At 46.5% G+C, this 17687-nt stretch overlaps 1 protein-coding gene across 3 annotated transcripts in view; it reads right to left on the reverse strand.

Annotated features, from left to right (window-relative positions):
- Positions 1-2152: 2152 nt before the first annotated feature.
- Positions 2153-17687, reverse strand: part of Xpa (XPA, DNA damage recognition and repair factor) — a 25355-nt gene continuing 9820 nt past the window's right edge. Inside the window, exons 3-7 of one of the 3 annotated variants that reach the window (XR_003844069.1) lie at positions 11470-11575; positions 10077-10242; positions 8887-9004; positions 6027-6235; positions 2261-2342 (exon numbers count right to left, since the gene is read on the reverse strand). Coding sequence is in view for 2 of the 3 variants with exons in the window: in XM_021199850.1 (XP_021055509.1) it covers positions 2194-2342; positions 8887-9004; positions 10077-10242; positions 11470-11575 (539 nt within the window). In the remaining variant the exon portion in view is untranslated. Of the gene's footprint in view, positions 2343-6026; positions 6236-8886; positions 9005-10069; positions 10243-11469; positions 11576-17687 lie in introns of those variants that run through there. The other 2 variants (XM_021199850.1, XM_029539836.1) reach the window with 2 other exon arrangements.

Genomic DNA, 17687 nt, shown 5'->3' on the forward strand with positions numbered 1-17687 from the left:
CCAAGACTACCAGCCCAGAGATGGCACCACCCACAAGGGGACCTCCCCGCTTGATCACTAATTGAGAAAATGCCCCACAGCTGGATCTCGTGGAGGCATTTCCCCAACTGAAGCTCCTCTCTCTGTGATAACTCCAGCCTGTGTCAAGTTGACACAAAACTAGCCAGTACACCATTTAACATGGTTCATGCTCTATCTGAAGGCACTGGTAACTCTCCTTTGCTGAGGCACAGTAGAGGTTGGTTATCCTTGAGCTGCATGCTAGGAGTTTGTACTTTTCTTCCTTTCTTTGGCTCCTCCTGTGTAGTGGAGCTTTCTAGAAACTTCATTAATGTGCCCCTGCTCTATCCTGGTCAGCCATCTGGAAAAACTGAAGAGAGGATTGTTCCTACAGAAGATGCAGAAGCAGGAAGCAGCTGCTCGCCTCTGGCGGGGCTCCCTTAGACGGGATGTGTGCTTCACAAGGTCTGTGAAGTCATGCTAACAGTCCTTTAACAGGCTTTTGTCAAAGCAGACATGCATTGCTTCCGTGAGGACTGTATCATACCTAAAAGTGACAGGTGTAATGTGCCTTGCTAGCCTGATAGCAGGATTAACTAAAGTCAGCTAGAGAACAGAAGTGTAAGCAAAACGGATCTCCCGTGTCGGCCTTCGCAGGAAGTGCTCACTAACTGCTGGCCACTACACTGGCAGACCTTATGAAATGTTTCTGACAGATTTCTGACAGGTGACAGTGCTCACTTCATAGATAGAAGCAGGCCCTGGGAAAACCTATCTGAAGTCTACAGGGAGGAAGTTAGAGCCATGAACCTCAGGGATGAACTATTCCCAGCACACAGCAGTACTCAGCAGCGGCCTGAACCTCTTCTCTCTGTAAGGAGGTCTGGCTGCCCATTCAGGATCAACTTTTACTGAGCTCTGAGTTAGCATGGCACATGTAAATCACAGACCATCTCTGCTGAGTGTTTCTAAAGAACAGTCATGAGGCCCACGTTAGTGGGATTGGCTGGCAGAGTTTGGCCTTTCTCCGGTGCGGTGTAAGCAGCTGATAGGAAAAGTAAGCCTCACACACTTCCCAGTTAGTGCATCTGAGGGGTGAAAATGACCACCACATCTCAACCTGCATGTTTGTCAAAGTCACGGGTGCCTCCTTGCCGTTGCCTAAGCACCGTATGGACTGGTTAGGAACGGCTCCTGTCCTCAGCTAGTTAGTTCTACTTGAGCTGCATTCTACAGAGACGTGAAGATACTCTTTTTCTTTCTCTTGGTTCCTACCCCTCCCCACCAGGGTTTCTTTGTGTGGCCCTGACTCTCCTGGAACTCTGTAAACCAGGATGGCCTAGAACTCAAGAGATCCGCCTGCCTCTGCCTCCTGAGTGCCCAGCTCTTGATCCTTTGTTCATGTATAATAGTTGATTCAAACAGCTGTTACTCATGGACTCTTCAGTAATACTTTTGACAAGAGTAAAGAGAACTCTGGGAAGTAAGACTGGCAGCTGTAACTTCCTACCTACCTCAGAGGTGTTAAGTAAGCATGGAGGCAAGCTGCTACCCTCCCTGCATTTGATGAGAACTTGTAAAGCTTAAATGATATATTAATGCTTTTGATGAAATAGTTGGATACTCAACTTTGAAAGCAGTCATTTCTCCCTTTTAATACAGCATTTCCAAATTGCTGTGTGAGGGCCCTGAAGCCTTGGCATAGACTCCTGAATCCATTCTTGGCTCCTGCTGTCACTGGGTGCTTGTTCGTGGAGTGGCATCTTGCTCTTGCCTTTGCCTGAAGACTTCACAGCAGTACACATCAGACCTGTTCATTCCATCAACCTTACCCTGTAAGCTTTTCCTTCTGTGCCAACCTAGGGTTCACCCACATCCCTTGGTCCCCGTGGAGTGGCTGTTCCTGTCACTTTTATTGTTACTTCCCTGTGTTCATGTATGTGCAGCTGTGCGTGTGTACCTTTTTAAGCATTTCTACCACCTTAGGTTTTTTTCTTTTAGTTAGTATATGAAATGACCTGCCATTTTCAATCTTGCTGTACCACTGGGCTCCCACAGACCCCACATTGTGCCCTCGGGCAGACCTTAAACACAGCCGTTCCAAAGCACTGCTATGTAAGAGTCCTTTCTGTGAAGACTGCATTGTGAAACTTTTGAACAGGGTCTTTATTTGAATATAATTTTTTTTAAAAGTCACATTTTTTCATACATCAGTTCGTGGCCACACAAGGTACAAGTCTTGCGGTACATGTCCTCTTCTAAGCTTTCCTCTGGTCCATATTCATGTTGGTGAGCGGTTTTCTCTCTTTTCCATACACTGCTTCTTACTGCTCGCCGCAGCTCTAACGGGAGAAGAAAGCTGTTCAGCCTAATCCAGAATAAGTCCAATGAGGCGTCCATTGGTATCTGTGTATCTAATGATTTCCTTTCATTACAACCACTGGTTGGTTACACACACTTGGTCAGCCTGCTCAGTCTGCAGATTGTTTATTACATTATCAAGCATGAAGCTGCTGTATAGATTAGAAGTGTAGTAACAAAAACAAGAGAATGGGGTGTGTTTGGAACATCTGACAGAAAGCAGGATGCCAGAACAGCAAAGCCAGCTGAGGGGAGCAAGGAATGGGAATGGCCCAGATCCCAAGGTTTTCAGTCGGGAGCGTGTCAGACAAGTTCGGCCTATGAGGAAGCCAGGAAGCCAAGAGCCCTTTGCATCAAGCTGACTGTAGTGATCTCTCTCTCATCTACTTAGTGAGGCGACAGCACGGTTTACCTTGTTGGAACAGTCTCACACGGGCCCATGCTGGTCAACTGAGCCTGTGTTCTTACCTCCATGCATGTTTTGTGGGGTGCTGGGGATGAAACCCTGGCCTCGAACATGGCAGGCAAGCACTCTCAGTTTGTGCTCAGACATTTTACACATGCAGACAGACATGCTTGTTCTAGAAATGTTCAGTTTGTCAATGACCTAAACAGCAACCTATGACAAGATTCCCACTAGACAGAATCTGAGACAATCTGAGCTCCAAAATAAAGACACATGAACACACAACTCTGGGAGTCGGAGTCCATGCCACTAACAATGCTGTAGAACACTGGCTGCTGATGGAGTGAGTCCTGGGGCTGAAAGCTGCTCCAACCTATCATAGGAGTGCTGGTCCTAGCATAGCAGCCCGTGCAGAGCTGCTGAGCCGGGCTGGGGGGGTAGTTATTTGTAGTCTGTCTTCTTTGGCTTACTGGACAAAAACCAAATTACTGCCAGTGAGAACAGATGGGCACTGTGCACCTCCAGTTGTGAGAACCTGGACCAGGGGTCACCTATCTGCACCCCATCCACAGAAAAGCCACAGTAGCCCTAGGTGAAAAGCCTTACTTCCAAACACTGAAAGAACTCCACCAGTGTCCTCAGCATGAAAGGCAGGGTGATGAGAATAAACCATTTAGGAAGGAAGACTTAATGCCTAAAACAGGAGGCAGCCTATACCACATCCATTCTAGAAGGGAACACTAAAATAGGTTCAGGAAGCAGACGCAGAAGCAGCTTAGATTAAAATCTCCTGAATACGAAATCTGCTAATGTCACACTGGTGAACACTGTTGGGAAACAGCACGTAAGAGTAGTGGTTACAACTTTAGTGATAGCCTACACGTGATGCAGATGATTGCACAAGCTCAATCTGGGGGAGGCATGTGTGTGCTCCTCTGTTCATTCCAGCAATTTCTCACAACTCTAAAATTCTCTCCAAATGAAAACGGTTTTAGGAAAAGACATGAACCAGCTTAAAGGAGACTCCACCGCCCACTGGCCAAACCTGGGAGTGTGAGCATCCAAATGAAGAGTTCCAGAAGGAGCTTGTACTACCGTGACCTGATTAGAATCCACAGGACAGTCCAACCTATGCTCTACAAAACCAAAGCAAAGGCCAGGCACCAGGCATGAGAGCCCACGTCTTTAGTCAGCACCTGACAGGCAGACGCAGGCGGATCCCTGTGGATTGGAAGGGTCAGCCTGGTTGGCATAGCACATTCCAGCTACATAATTCCAATTTCAAAATAAAACAGGCACGGAGATGGACATCTATAATTCTAGCACTTGGGAGGCAGGAGCAAGAAGATTGTTACAAGTCCTAGATTCCATGAACCTTGTCTTAGAAAACAAGAGTAGAACCCAAGGAAAAGTTTTGTTTCAACACAAACATCCCCTATTTATATGCCACAAAAAGCTCTCAGCTAAGACATCTGATATACTAGAACCACTGAGTAAAAGGGTGTTAGACCTAGTGGTGTGTGTTAGGTACAGAAAGGAAGGACTTCAGTGGAGGCTGTCAGCTCCCTCAAGGACGGGCAGCGCTCTCGTGTCTCCTAAGTATTCCTCCCACAGTCAGCCTGAGTCTCACGGAGCAGAAACAAGATACTGAGCAGTCCAGGGGCAAGAGATGAGCTGAGGGGCATCATGAAGGTGATTACCCAGCGGCTCCCGGATTGACAAATGGGAACAACACATGAGAAACATTTCCATAATCACTTTTAGGTATCTCATTCATGATCAGCTTTTAGTTACAGAGAAAAGATCTCAGGAACACAAAGATTTGAAGGAATCACGGTGTTTGCAAATAACTCGGCGCTTAATAAAGTGCATGCTAGTGTGAAGGGTTAGAGATGGCCAAATACCAACATTTGCCGGGGGGGTGGGGTGGGGGGGGGAGTGTGTGTGTGTGTGTAAACAGTAGTGGGTGGGGTATACATGTGGGTGAGGTTATACATGTGTGTGCATGTGGATCACAATGGTGCACATGTATTGAAGTCAGAACAACTTAGCAGGAGTAAGTTCTCTCCTTCCACCAGTGGGTTCTTTTGGGAACCAAACTCAGGGAATTAGGATTGGCAGCAAGTACATTTACCCACTGAACCATTTCACTGGTCCCCCAAATCTTTTAAAGGTTTGTTGGTTCCACAACATTCAGGAGAGTAGCAATCAACTGTCTTCTGTGGAGTGTGAGTAAAACTGTTAGAGTATGCAAAAGTGGGCCAGGTCTAGCAGACCTGGGGCAAGGAACTGGGGTTTGTGTGCTGCACAAAACTGGAGCCTAAAGGAGGCTAGACACCAAGTGGTAAGTGGCTTGCCCATTGCTGCCTCCTAGCCTTTTTGGCAGTAGACTACACCTCCTGGAAATGAGTAGCCAGTCTTCCTACTGAGAGCCTCAGGGACTGCTTACAATGTTCACCCAGAAAGATTTCCCCAAAATGCCTGTTGCAGTGAAAACTCAATACCACTTCAAAGCTTGTTTTTAGACTACACGTTGCAAAGAGACAGTCTGCAGTCAAAGGGACCCGGTGCTGCTGCTGCTGCTGCTGCTGCTGCTGCTGCTGCTGCTGCTGCTGCTGCTGCTGCTGCTGCTGCTGAGGGAAACCTACTACAGAGCTAGGTGAGGAGACCCAACACCTCTACGTGCTGGATGGAAAAGCAGGTGGTGCCCGTTCCCGGGAGGAAATAGATTACAAAGAAAGAAAACATGAAGTTTTGATCTCACTCATGCTCCATAAACTAACAGGCTGGACTTACACACCTCAGGTTGCTCAGAGAAGGTCCTTGGTGTCACATGCATATCCATGGGACAGAGCAGTATCCGCAAATTCACAAGGGACCTCAAAATGGGATGATGTCCTTACTTGCCCCTTGCAGAGGTGGGGACAGCCATACTAACGAAGCCCACTGACTAGCCTTTTAGGAGGAGAGCCTCTAGTACTAAGCGCATGTAACATGCAAGAAACACCCACATTCCCGCCTTACTTGAGGCAAAAAAGCCTGCAGACCAAAACTCCTGTGCAGGGTACCAGGTCAGGGCTCTTGCCCACTGCTGGGCGGTGTGCCCTTAGGGATACAGTTACCCTCCAGCTTGGAGATGGGGAACCTTGTCTGTGTACTTTACAGTACTCACATCTTTCTCTGTAGCAACCTCCACATTATAACTGCTACCATAAAAAAAATAAATAAATGTTGAGAGCAGGTGAGTGTAATCGCTTACCTTCCCACAAAGAAGAAAGCTTTACGGCAGCTTCGCTGTGCACCAAGAGGAACCATGTTCCAATTCTCTCCAACTAAAAAGCCTTTAGACTTGCTTTGTCTCCTCTCTGTTCTGAGCCAACTGTGCAATCAGCTCCTCGTTTCTACTCTACAGTCTACTCCACTCAGCCCTCTGTGGCCTAGTCAGGACAGGAACATATCCACCAAGTGCTAGAGTGAACGAATCAACAAGAACCACAGTTAAAGTCGGCAGCACACTGACCTCTGCACACCGAGCACCCCAAGGGGGAAGGGGACACAGACCACCCAGAACTCACTTGCTCATCAGCAGAAGCAGGTAATGGCAGGCACTCACTCATGTAGACACCTCTAACATTTTCTCTCTCTCTCTCTCTCTCTCTCTCTCTCTCTCTCTCTCTCTCTCTCTCTCTCTCTCTCTCTCTCTCTCTCTCTTAGTTTTTTGAGACATGGTTTTTCTGTGTAGCCCTGGCTGTCCTGGAACTCACTTTGTAGACCAGGCTGGCCTCCAACTCAGAAATCTGCCTGCCTCTGCCTCTCAAGTGCTGGGATTAAAGGCGTGCACCACCACTGCCCAGCTCAAAAATTTTCTTGAAAAACATTTCACTCAAACAAGAAATGAACTCCAAAGACATCAATCTTCAAAAAGACCTTAGTGTCAACTGGGATTCAGGAATAAGGAAAATCCATAAAGTTTGTCTAATACAGTGATCAAAAACTAAACACCAACTGAGTTCATATTTTGAAAATTGTAGAAAATTTGTACATATCCTAATAGAGTCATATTAAAAAGGCAAGAAAATAAGTGTATCTCGTTATGTTTTTCTAGACAAACTATAGGAATTTAGTTACCTGACATGTTGACCAGACCACAGAACTGGTGTCTAAGGAAAAGTTAGATAGTGTTCCTCACCTCTTTACAATACAAATTTCCAGTTAATGCTTACTCTTTTGTCCATATTTCATCATTACACCAGAGTACTATCTGAGGGAAGGGTCCAGTTGATTCCTAGCAGTAGTTAAAACCCTGGACCTGAGCTACAGAGATGGCTTGCACTACCATGACCTGAGAAAAATCCACCAGCTCAGAAGTGCCAGGATGAGGAACCAAGTTTGAATCCCTCCCCCCACCAAAAAGGGGGCGGAGAGGGTAATACCAAACAGTATGGAGTTCAGCTGGCTGTGAAATCAGCCCTGGGAGGTGGGAGGGGTACACAGGACTCAGGGATCCTGGATGCTGGCAGCCACCCACCAGTCAGCTTTAGGGTCGGTGAAAAGAGATCCTATTACACAGGCATTAACCTTAGCCTTATGGCCTCTGGTTTCCACATGCACAACACAGGTGTGTGCACCTGCATACAGGGCAGGCACGAGCACACGCAGAGCAGACAACTAATCTGCGGGCCACCTTTCCCACCCCTTCCTTAAACTGTTAGAGGGAGGGGCTCATGCTAAACACCAGAAGAGGAGAAAGACCTCTTCTCAGTGGGTCTTTGCTGGCATCTGAACGCTGGGACACAGCTGTGGCTGGCTTGGACGACATTAACGACATACTCTTCTACAGTAGTCTGCTGAGGGAAACCAGCTAAGCCTTCCATGTGGGCTTCCTACCTGCTCAGGAATTAGGTCGTTTGTACAAAGGGGTCTCACTGAGATTGTCTTGCTGCACGTCTGTCCAGCACTGCTAACGTTTTTGGTTTAGAATGTGTAAGAGTCTGCACAGGGAACAGGACTTGGCTGCTTAGTTAGCTGACTGCCTGGCTTTTGGCTATCATTGTTTAGTTCGGTTTGGGAGGCAGGTTTTGTGGTGGGGGGTATTGGTTTTGGTTCTTGAGCCAAGGACTCATTCTACAGCCCATCCTGGCCTCCAACTCACAATCCTCCTGCCTCAGCTTCCTGAGTACTAGGACTACAGGGATGTATAGCACCCCCCCCCTCTTTGTGTTTAAGCATGTGGGCTCTCCCATTCACCCACAAAATCTCTTCTAAATTTTAAAATCATAAGAAAAATTAATATGGCTAGAATACTAATTTGAAATGGATCAAGTAAAGTATAACCCAACCTTCATTCAGGACACATATTACCTAGACACACTGCGCCACACAGAGACTCTACACAGCCACCACATGAAAGACATATGCTGGTTACTTCCTGGCGACCCCTCTTTGGGAATTTTGTTTATAGCCCGAGTGCTCCTACCACACTCTGCTCATCCCTGGTGTGGCTCCATACCTAGCACACTGGGTTAGTGTCTCAAGTTTCCTTCCTGACACTCAACCCAGCCCCTTTGTTAGCACAGTGCTTGGCATATGGCAAAACTAGATGTGTGCGTGGATGGACAGACTTACTGAAACATTCACATATAGCTACACACGTGAATAGTGGATGCAGAGACAGAACCACCAGGGAGTGGAGGGCTGCATGGAGACAGATTCACAGACAGAGGAATGACTGTGCATATGTATAATACACATATTAAAGACATTTGGACTGATACCCATTGTTCCTTCTAGTTACTAAATCCAATGACTACATAGTTCATGGTTTTATTTCTAGCAATGAGAGGTGTCTATTGAGAGTCTTGTTATTTTGTTACTATTGTCTTAAACACTGCAGCCACACAGGATCTGAGTGATGCCTAATCCCACCGTCCCCACCATGCCAGACACCACTGCTGCACAAAAATGACTCACATGAAAGCAATGGCCTTTATTAATGAGGTACCGTGAGGTTTGACCCAAGCCTCATATACCAAGGCTCAGAGGCCAACGTTCAAGCCCACTGTCCTTACCTGCAGAGACTGCTCCGTGGTGAGACAAGTGACAGGAATACCGCCACTTACCTTTTACTTTTTTATCAAACTTCTTCTGCTTCATTTTTTCTCGGTTTTCCTGCCTCACTTCCTTTGCATCTTCCAGAGCTTCCTGGCTACCCCACACTTCAAGAGCCCGCTTTACCACCTACAACACAGGAAAGAGCCCAGTCAGCTGGAGTTCAGAGAGGTACAGTAGGAAGTCCTAACTGTGGAGCTCACAGATGTCATTAAGTCACATCAGGAGCAAAACCATAGACTAACAGTTGGATTCCCTTTAGGTCCCACTTTTTCCAGGAGTTGAAATAATAGTACAGAAAATATAAATGAAGAAAAGACTCAACGAGAAAGAACATGTAAAATCCAACCATGAGGTCAGGAGAGGCAGGCGATGCAAGCAGAGTCTGTGCCCTGGCATTCCACTGCCTGTGCCGCCTGAGCTGGGTACGGGAGGCTGAAAGCACAAAGCGCCAATGAAAAGAAAACCTGGGCTGCTTTAACTAGCATCGCGTTTTACTTATTTTTGAATGGTATTTAAGATGAATGATGAACTTCTGAATCAATAATCATATTTAATGAAATTCAGTGTATGTTTCTCAATGTGGCTTGATTTTATGTATAGTTGAGGAAACTTCTAGTACATTCCTGTACAAACAGCTCTAAAGCAGTGTCTCTACACATTTTCATATAATGGTGCAAACACCGTCATAGTCAAGCCTTTCTGGAGTAGATACGGGAGGACACGTGTCTCTAAGCAGTAGGCCCAGGTGCTGGAGCACAAGGTCAGAAGGTGTCTGCCGCAGCACAGTGTAACCTGCTCACAGCAGGGGCCGAGATCTGCCCTGGGCTACAGTTACTGGGACCCTCCAGCATTCCAGCTCATATCCCAATACAGTCAGAGTCCAGGCATCTGTGCAAGAACGGAAATGCCCATCCCCTTTCTTCTTGTTGTTTGGTAAAAGATGAGGTCTGAGCTTTTCTAACCCTTTCAGAGTACAGTTTACTCCCTGCACCATCCACTAGCAGTGCGCTTATGCCAAAGTTGCCACAGCCAAAGCCAGATGCTGCTCTGAGCAGTCATTAGCTGTGCAGGGATAGACATATAAACAAGGAAAGGATCCTCTTTAATGTGTGAGCAAAACCAGCATGAGTTACAACCAGCCGACTACACCGGAAGTTCACCTCCAGTCAGACATCCCAGCCTCCAGCTTACTAGACACCTGTAGCTTTAGGTAGAGCTTCATATCGCCCCACTGAGAATGGCGCGGGTTCTTCTTCACAATGAACCTGAGCGCTGGCTCTCTTTTCTCTAGATCACAGTCCTTCAGAAGGTACTCTTGCTTGGCTTCTGTCTTGGTTATAAGCTTGTGTTTATCATCAGCATCTCTGAAAAGAGATTAAGAACATTATATAAATGTTATATAATGTTCAGTTAAGCTGAGTTTTCAGACAGCCCAGCACCCACTAGGCCTGCACACAGACTTCTCTAAGAATCTTCTTAAAGTCCCTCTTATTTCAGAAAGAACTTGAAATAAGAGTAGAGAAGACACAATGAAAAAAGGGCTCATTGAAAAAGAAAATACAGATTGAGTTACAAGGTCACCAGAAGCAGTGCCCAGCACTTGAGAGGCTAAAGAGAGAGAACCAACTGCAAGTTCAAGCCCAGCCTGGGGCACACAGACCCTGATCCAGAAAGATGGGCAAGAAATAAATGTCCCAAGGTCCTATTTCCTAAACTCAGCTGGGTTCTGGTGGCTCAAAAACCAAGGTTAAAAACAGACGGTGGGAACTTGAAGCAGCACCAGAGTTTATAAAAGGCCGTCAACTGATTATTTCCTTTCCTTCATTTGTCACCTCGATGTCAGGCACTGTTCAAGGTGATAAGAAGACAGCCATCAGCACTTGGGAGGCAGAGGCAGGCGGATTTCTGAGTTCAAGGCCAGCCTGGTCTACAAAGTGAGTTCCAGGACAGGCAAAGCTACACAGAGAAACACTGTCTCGAAAAACCAAAAACCAAAAACCAAACAAACAAACAAAAGAAGAAGAAGATGGCCATGATTTAGTGGATAAATAGGGCCTTGTTTAATGAAGCGCTGTCCTGTCAGAAGACGGTCCACGGAATGACAGGGAGGATGCTCTAAGATCCTAAAGCACAGGAAAGGGACAGGGATTCCTGGCAGGAGGTCCCCAGACAAAGCCTCTGCTGAGGACACTGGTGAGCAGAGCCCAGAGCAAGCCAGAAAGAAATCTCCTAAGCAGAGAAGTGCGGGCAGGCAGATGAGGGCGGGGTTGGGGGGGAACAGCACACATGCCGGCAGTAAGTGAGGGCAAGCGTGCGAGGACGTTGGCAGGGGCAACTGGGGACCTGCAGCCATGGTAAAGGCATATTTGAAATGGAACTAAAAACCACTTTAACATTTTGACCAAATTTCTCTTGAGAGACGAGACAATAGGTGCAAGCTTGGGAAGGTGCAGGGCAGAGACCCAGAAATCTCCACTTGGGAGGCAGTGAGGCAGCTCAGTATGGGCTGAGGCCATGGCTCAGTAGCTGGGTTACCCAGACTGCCTCAGTCTCCAGCCCCACAAAAACAAACAGCAGTTTAAGGCAAGCACCTGCAGCTATCACATGTTGGCAGATCAAAGTGGTTCATAAGATACGAGTCCATGAACTCTTTCCCGCATTCTTCACAGATGGTGTAATCAAACTCCATGACAGGCCCTGCAAGAGAAAGGAGGGGTCTTTATTCTTTCAGGGGACTAACACAATGTACTTTTCTCTATCTTATTAGCTTATTATCATAGATCTTATGCCTGCCACAAATGCTTATTGGGGGGAGAAACTGATTAATCTTAGGTTTATGGAAAACAATTTTCTAAGAGGAAAAAAAGTCTTGGGGTTTTACTGCTGTGAACAGACACCATGACCAAGGCAACTCTTACAAAGGAAAACATTTAATTGGGGCTGGCTTACAGCTTCAGAGGTTGTTGGGATAATCTTCTTGTATACTATGTAAAGGTTGTCTTTGTTTATTCAAATGTTGATTTCTGTACCAGCAGAATTCTGAATACCTTCTGGACTGTGGTATTGTTATTTTTATGAAGCAATACCTGTCTCAGTGCTTCTTAAAAATTTTCTCCACAACCTTCTGACTGGCTTACTAAAGATAACGGGCCATGTGGCAGGACACAGATGAGAATAAACAAGTTAATTAGGTTCTATAAGCTAGCTGTGAAGAAGCCTAAGCTAGAAGGCCTAAGCATCCATAAATAAATTGCTGGAAGGTTGTGGCAGTCCAGCAATACAGTTTACTCCATTATCATCATTATTAAGCATGGCAGTGTCCAGGCAGACACGGTGCTGGAAAAGGATCTGAGAGTTCTACATCTTGATCCAAAGTCAGCAGGAGACGATTCTGCAGACAGCCAGAAAAAGACTGAATTTCCACACTGGGTGGAGCTTAAGCATAGGAAACCTCAAAGCCCACCCCCACACTTCCTCTACCTAGGCCACACCTATTCCAACAAGGTCTCACCTCCTAAATGTGCCACTCCTGTAGGCCAAGCATTCAAACACAGGAGTCTATGAAAGTCAAACCTATTCAAACCACCACATTCCACTCCCTGCCCACCAAGGCTTGTGGCCATAACTAACGCAAAATGCATTTAGTTCAACTTTAAAAGTCCCCGTAGTCTATCACAGTCTCAACAACATTTAAAAGTCCAAGTTCAAAGCCGGGTGTGGCAGCACAGGGCTTTCATCCCAGCACTCAGGAGGCAGAGGCAGGCAGATTTCTGAGTTGGAGGCCATCCTGGTCTACAGAGTGAGTTCCAGGACAGCCAGGGCTACACAGAGAAACCCTGTCTCAAAAAACCAAAAAAAAAAAAAAAAAAAAGCCCAAGTTCAAAGTCTCTTCTGAGATGCATGCAATCTTTTTAACTGTAATCCTCTATAAAATCAAAATCAAAAAGCAGATCACATACGTCCAATATACCATGGCACAGGATATGCATCACCATTCCAAAACACAGGGAAAGGAGCACGGTGAGGAAACACTGGAGGACGGCAAGACCGAACCCAACTGGGCAAACTCCCAACTCTGCACCTCCATGTCTGATGTCAAAGTGCTCTATCTCTAACTCCTTTCATCCTATTGACTGCAGCATATTTCTCTCTCTTGGGCTGGTTCCACTCCCTGTCAGCAGCTTTCCTCGGCAGGTATCCCACAACTCTGGCATCTCTAACCTCTTGGGGTCTCCAAGGTCATCCAGGCTTCACTGTCACAGCTTCTGTTGCTGCTGCTCAGGGGGGTCATTTTGTGGTACTCCAAAACACTGCTATCTTCTGCGGCAACTGGACTGCAATTTCACCAATAGGTTTTCTTCACCAAGCCTCAACTTCTTTTCATGACCCCTTCATTCCTAGGCCTTCAACTGACACTGAGGCTGCACTTTCCCCAATGGCCTCCCCAGGCCTCTCACAGAGCCAAGCCTCAGCTGCTCTCCATGACCCCTTCATGTCATCAAAACCAGTACCACCTGGTGACTCTTATTCATGACCAAATCTGGCTGCCAGCACAAGGTAAAAGCTTGGCCGCCTTACACAATGGCCTTTCTGAGCCTGCAGGGACACCCCTTGCCACACACCTGCCCTTTGCTTAGTCTCAGAGGGAAACTCCATCCTTTTTGTTTGTTTGTTTTGTTTTGTTTTGTTTTTCGAGACAGGGTTTCTCTGTGTAGCCCTGGCTGTCCTGGAACTCACTTTGTAGACTAGGCTGTCCTCAAACTCAGAAATCTGCCTGCCTCTGCCTCCAAAGTGCTGGGATTAAAGGCGTGCGCCACCACCGCCCGGCTTCCATCCTTATTCTAAAGCCAGAACCAAGTGGCTAAAGCTGCTGAATTCTGCTTCTTGTTGGGGCTGGACCATGGCCCCTCGTTGCATCCTCACCAGCTTTCTGTTTTCCTTGGTTTCCTTCACTGCCTAAGCTTGGCTCACCTGGAATTTGCTCTGTAGACTGATTTTGAACCTCTGTCTCCCGAGTGCTGGGATTAAAGGCTGGTACGTACCACCAAGCCTGGAGCTAAGCTTCTCTTTAATTCCTTACCACGAGATCTTTATAAGCACTGCCACTATGCCTCAAGAGGTGGATGATTAAAGGAATGTGCCATCCCACCTCAAGATCCAGATTAAAAGCCTATGTCTTCCAGCTTCAAGATCCAGATCAAAGGCATACTGTCTTCCCGCCTCAAGACCTGAATCAGGTGTGCCCTCCATTTCTGGAGTGTAGCTCATTACACATATAGACAAGCTGACAATGGGGAACAGCCATCACAAATCCACCTCTTGTCAACTGGACACACAACCCTATCTCTTTATGTCCAAATGAAGACAGTAACCAGGTCATGTTGATGCCTAACATGACGTAACTCTCCCTCATACAACTGCAAACACACTGTAAATTTAGAATAGGTGACAATGTTTCTTGGGGAACATCCTTCTCAGAAGATGAAAGGTAACTACTCCCTTAATTCTATTTAATATCTTTAATCTGTTTATCTCCTTGGATACAGGATTTAGCTCCATTCCACTTCCTGGTGCCCTACTCCCTGAACCAGACATTTTGTATTTCTCCTTTCTCAGCTTAGGTTAGATCAAGATGCTCTTCATACAAGTGACCCACACAGGACAGAGCCTATGCTAGGCTATTTTGAGATTTTGTTTTCAATTCAATTAATCTAAATCTCTTCACTTTAGCCCCAGGCAGATACTTCGTACAAGGGTAAAAAGCAGCCACATTCTTATCAAAATATCACAAGAATGATCTCTAGGCAACAAACTAAATTCTTCTCCTCTGACACCTCTTGAGCTGGGCCCCCACAGTTCAAATCACCCTCAGCACCAAGTCCTTCCATGCTTCTATTAGTATGGACCATTAAACTCCACCTAAGGCAATCCATTGCTTCCCTAATCCAAAGTCTCAACCCCACATCCCTCCAGACAAAAGCATGATCAAGCCTAGCACAGCAATACCCTGCTCCCTGTACCAACTTCTGCCTTAAGGTTTCACTGTATGAAGAGACGCCACATCCAAGACAACTCTTACAAAGGAAAACATTTACTTGAGGCTGGCTTATAGTTTTAGTGGTTCAGTCTTTTATCATCATGGTGGGAAGGATGGCAGGATCCAGGCAGACAAGGCGCTGGAGGAGGAGCTGGGGGTTCTATATTTTGATCCCAAGGCAGCAGAAGGGGATTGGATTCTGCAGGAAGCCAGGGGCAGACTGGGTTTCCACAGTGGTCAGAGCTGGACCATAGGAAACTTCAAAGCCTGTCCCCACAGTGCTTCACTTCCTCCAGGAAGGTCACACCTCCAAACAGTGCCACTCCCTGTAGGCCAAACATTCAAACACATGAGTCTACAGGATTCAAGCCTATTCAAACCACCAGAGTAATTAAGCAGGAGAGATTTAGTAATTCACCAAGTCCTTCTGAACCCCAACCATGAACAACACCGCTTCACTTACACACTGCCATAAGGAATTCCTGTGTACTGGCCTACAGCATGAGTCTGCCTGCAGGCAATCATGGAGTTGGCCTGGTTTTTTAGGTTAGAATCCATGGCTCATGGGTCACTGTGTGCCTTTCGGTTCCTGGGAAACAGAGGCAGTGAAACATTCAAAACACATTGTGATTCTCTGTGTTCCCTGGAAGTCAACAAAACAGGGAAGGTTGATAGGACAAGTGGTCTTAGACAGTAATTTTGTATGTCCTTGTATTAGTCAGTGTTCTCTAGAGTCACAGAACTTATGGAATGTCTCTATATATTTGGGAATTTATTGGAATGACTTACAGTCCAACTAACCTAACAATGGGCAGCTGTGAATGGGAAGTCCAAGAATCCAGCCTCTGCTCAGTCCTGAAGTAGATTCCAGCAGATGGGCTGACAAGTAAGTGCAAGCAGGCAAAGAAGAAGCTTCCCTTCTTCCATTGTCTTATGTGGGCCTCCAGCAGAAGGTACGGCCCAGATTAAGTGTGACCACCACGCCTGGAGCTAAGCTGCTCTTTACTTGGAACTTGCTCTGTCTCAGGCTGGCCTTGAACTCAGAGATCTGCTTGCCTCTGTCTCCTGGGATTAAAGGTGTGTACCACCTTGCCTGGGCCTAAGCTTTTCATGGCCACTGTGCCTCAAGATCCAGGTCAGGTGCTGAAGAGATGGCTCAGGGGTTAAGAGAAGTGACTGCTCTTTCAGAGGACCGAGTCCAATTCCCAGCACGGACATGACAACTCACAACTGTCCGAGATCTGACACTCTCACACAGACATACATGCAGGCACAACACTAATGCAAGTAACAAATAATAAAATGTTTTTAAAAATCCAGATCAAAAGCCTGTGTCTTCTAGCCTCAAGATCACAGGTGTGCCCTCCATTTCTGGATTATAATTCATTCCAGATATAGTCAAGATGACAACTGGGAATGGCCATCACAATCCTGTAGAGCTTACAAACATCATTGTACCCTGGAAACTACCATGACATTGAGCCTGGCAACTACCGCTATATTTCTGATAAAGGTATAAAAAGTCTGATTGTTTAGAGTAAACTTGTCTCGGCCTCTGTCTTACTGAGGCCCCTTTTATCATAGTCCGGTTTAAGATTAACTTCTCAGTGGCCGTATCAGGTAACCAGTAAGTGATGCTGGCCTTACATCTATCATCTCACCAGTGAGACCCAGTATGTCAAATCCAAGTAGTCATTCCAGTGGACGTTTCAAATTCCTAAAGGCTGCCCACACTCCTCCCCCAACTCCCACCTTCAGGACCAGGAACAGTTTTCTACATGCCTTCACTGGCTTCCTCTGCAAGCTCAGCTCCTTGGGAAGCCCTGATCACACTGGGGTCCCCAGGATGATGGTGATCTCCCCATTTCAAGGTCTTTAACTTTAATCCTGTCTGCAAAGTCTCCTCTAAGTAAAGTAATATATATACAGGCTCCAAGACAATTAGAATATGGGCATCTTTGAGGGCTTTTGTTCTGTCAATTATGGTACTGTTGAAAGTACAAAGAAGCCTGGCCCCAGGACTGCAGAGGAGGGACCTACAGATAGAGGCCAGCAGCACAGTAAGCAGTTAAAGCAGAGAACAAGGCGGTGTTAGGAGAGTCAATACAAAACCCACTCAGATGGGGACATTATCTTTCTTTCATTCCAACATGTCAACAGAGCAAAAGCCTCTGCTTAGTGTGTCACCTCCTGGATTATAAACTTCTTAAGGGACAATCACTGAGCCCTGCGCCCCCCAGCACCCCACACAGAACTGCCCCTGGCAAGGTGAAGCTGGCTTCTCTTATAGACTTCAATACCTAGCTAAGGACCTTTAATCCTCTAATGGTCCTCGGGCAAGTGTAAGCCCCTCTCCTCCCCAGAAGTCCTTAGGATGACTGTTACTGCCCAGCCCTGGCTCAGGACTGCCACAGTAGGAAACACACTTCGGCACTGCCTTCCTTAGCTAACACAAAAGCATGGTCTGTCAAGATCCTGCCACCTCGTAACTCCACTAATCTCCAAGCTCTTAAAAGAAATGGTTCGTCATAAAACAGGGCATAGCTATAAAAGAGAGAACAAAGTATTTTAGAGCAAAGCTGTTGATATCTTCAAAATATGTACTAGGATGAAGAGAAACTGATCGATAGTGCCATTAGATGGCTATATCACATTGTTATTCAAAAAGCCCTGAAATGCGATACCCATCTCTATCCTCCTGTTCACTCACACTAGAGATCCCCATCTCTATCCTCCTGTTCACACCAGAGATCCCCATCTCTATCCTCCTGT

This window comes from Mus pahari, chromosome 6 (genome assembly GCF_900095145.1).
Source record: "Mus pahari chromosome 6, PAHARI_EIJ_v1.1, whole genome shotgun sequence".
Taxonomy (NCBI): Eukaryota; Metazoa; Chordata; class Mammalia; order Rodentia; family Muridae; genus Mus; species Mus pahari.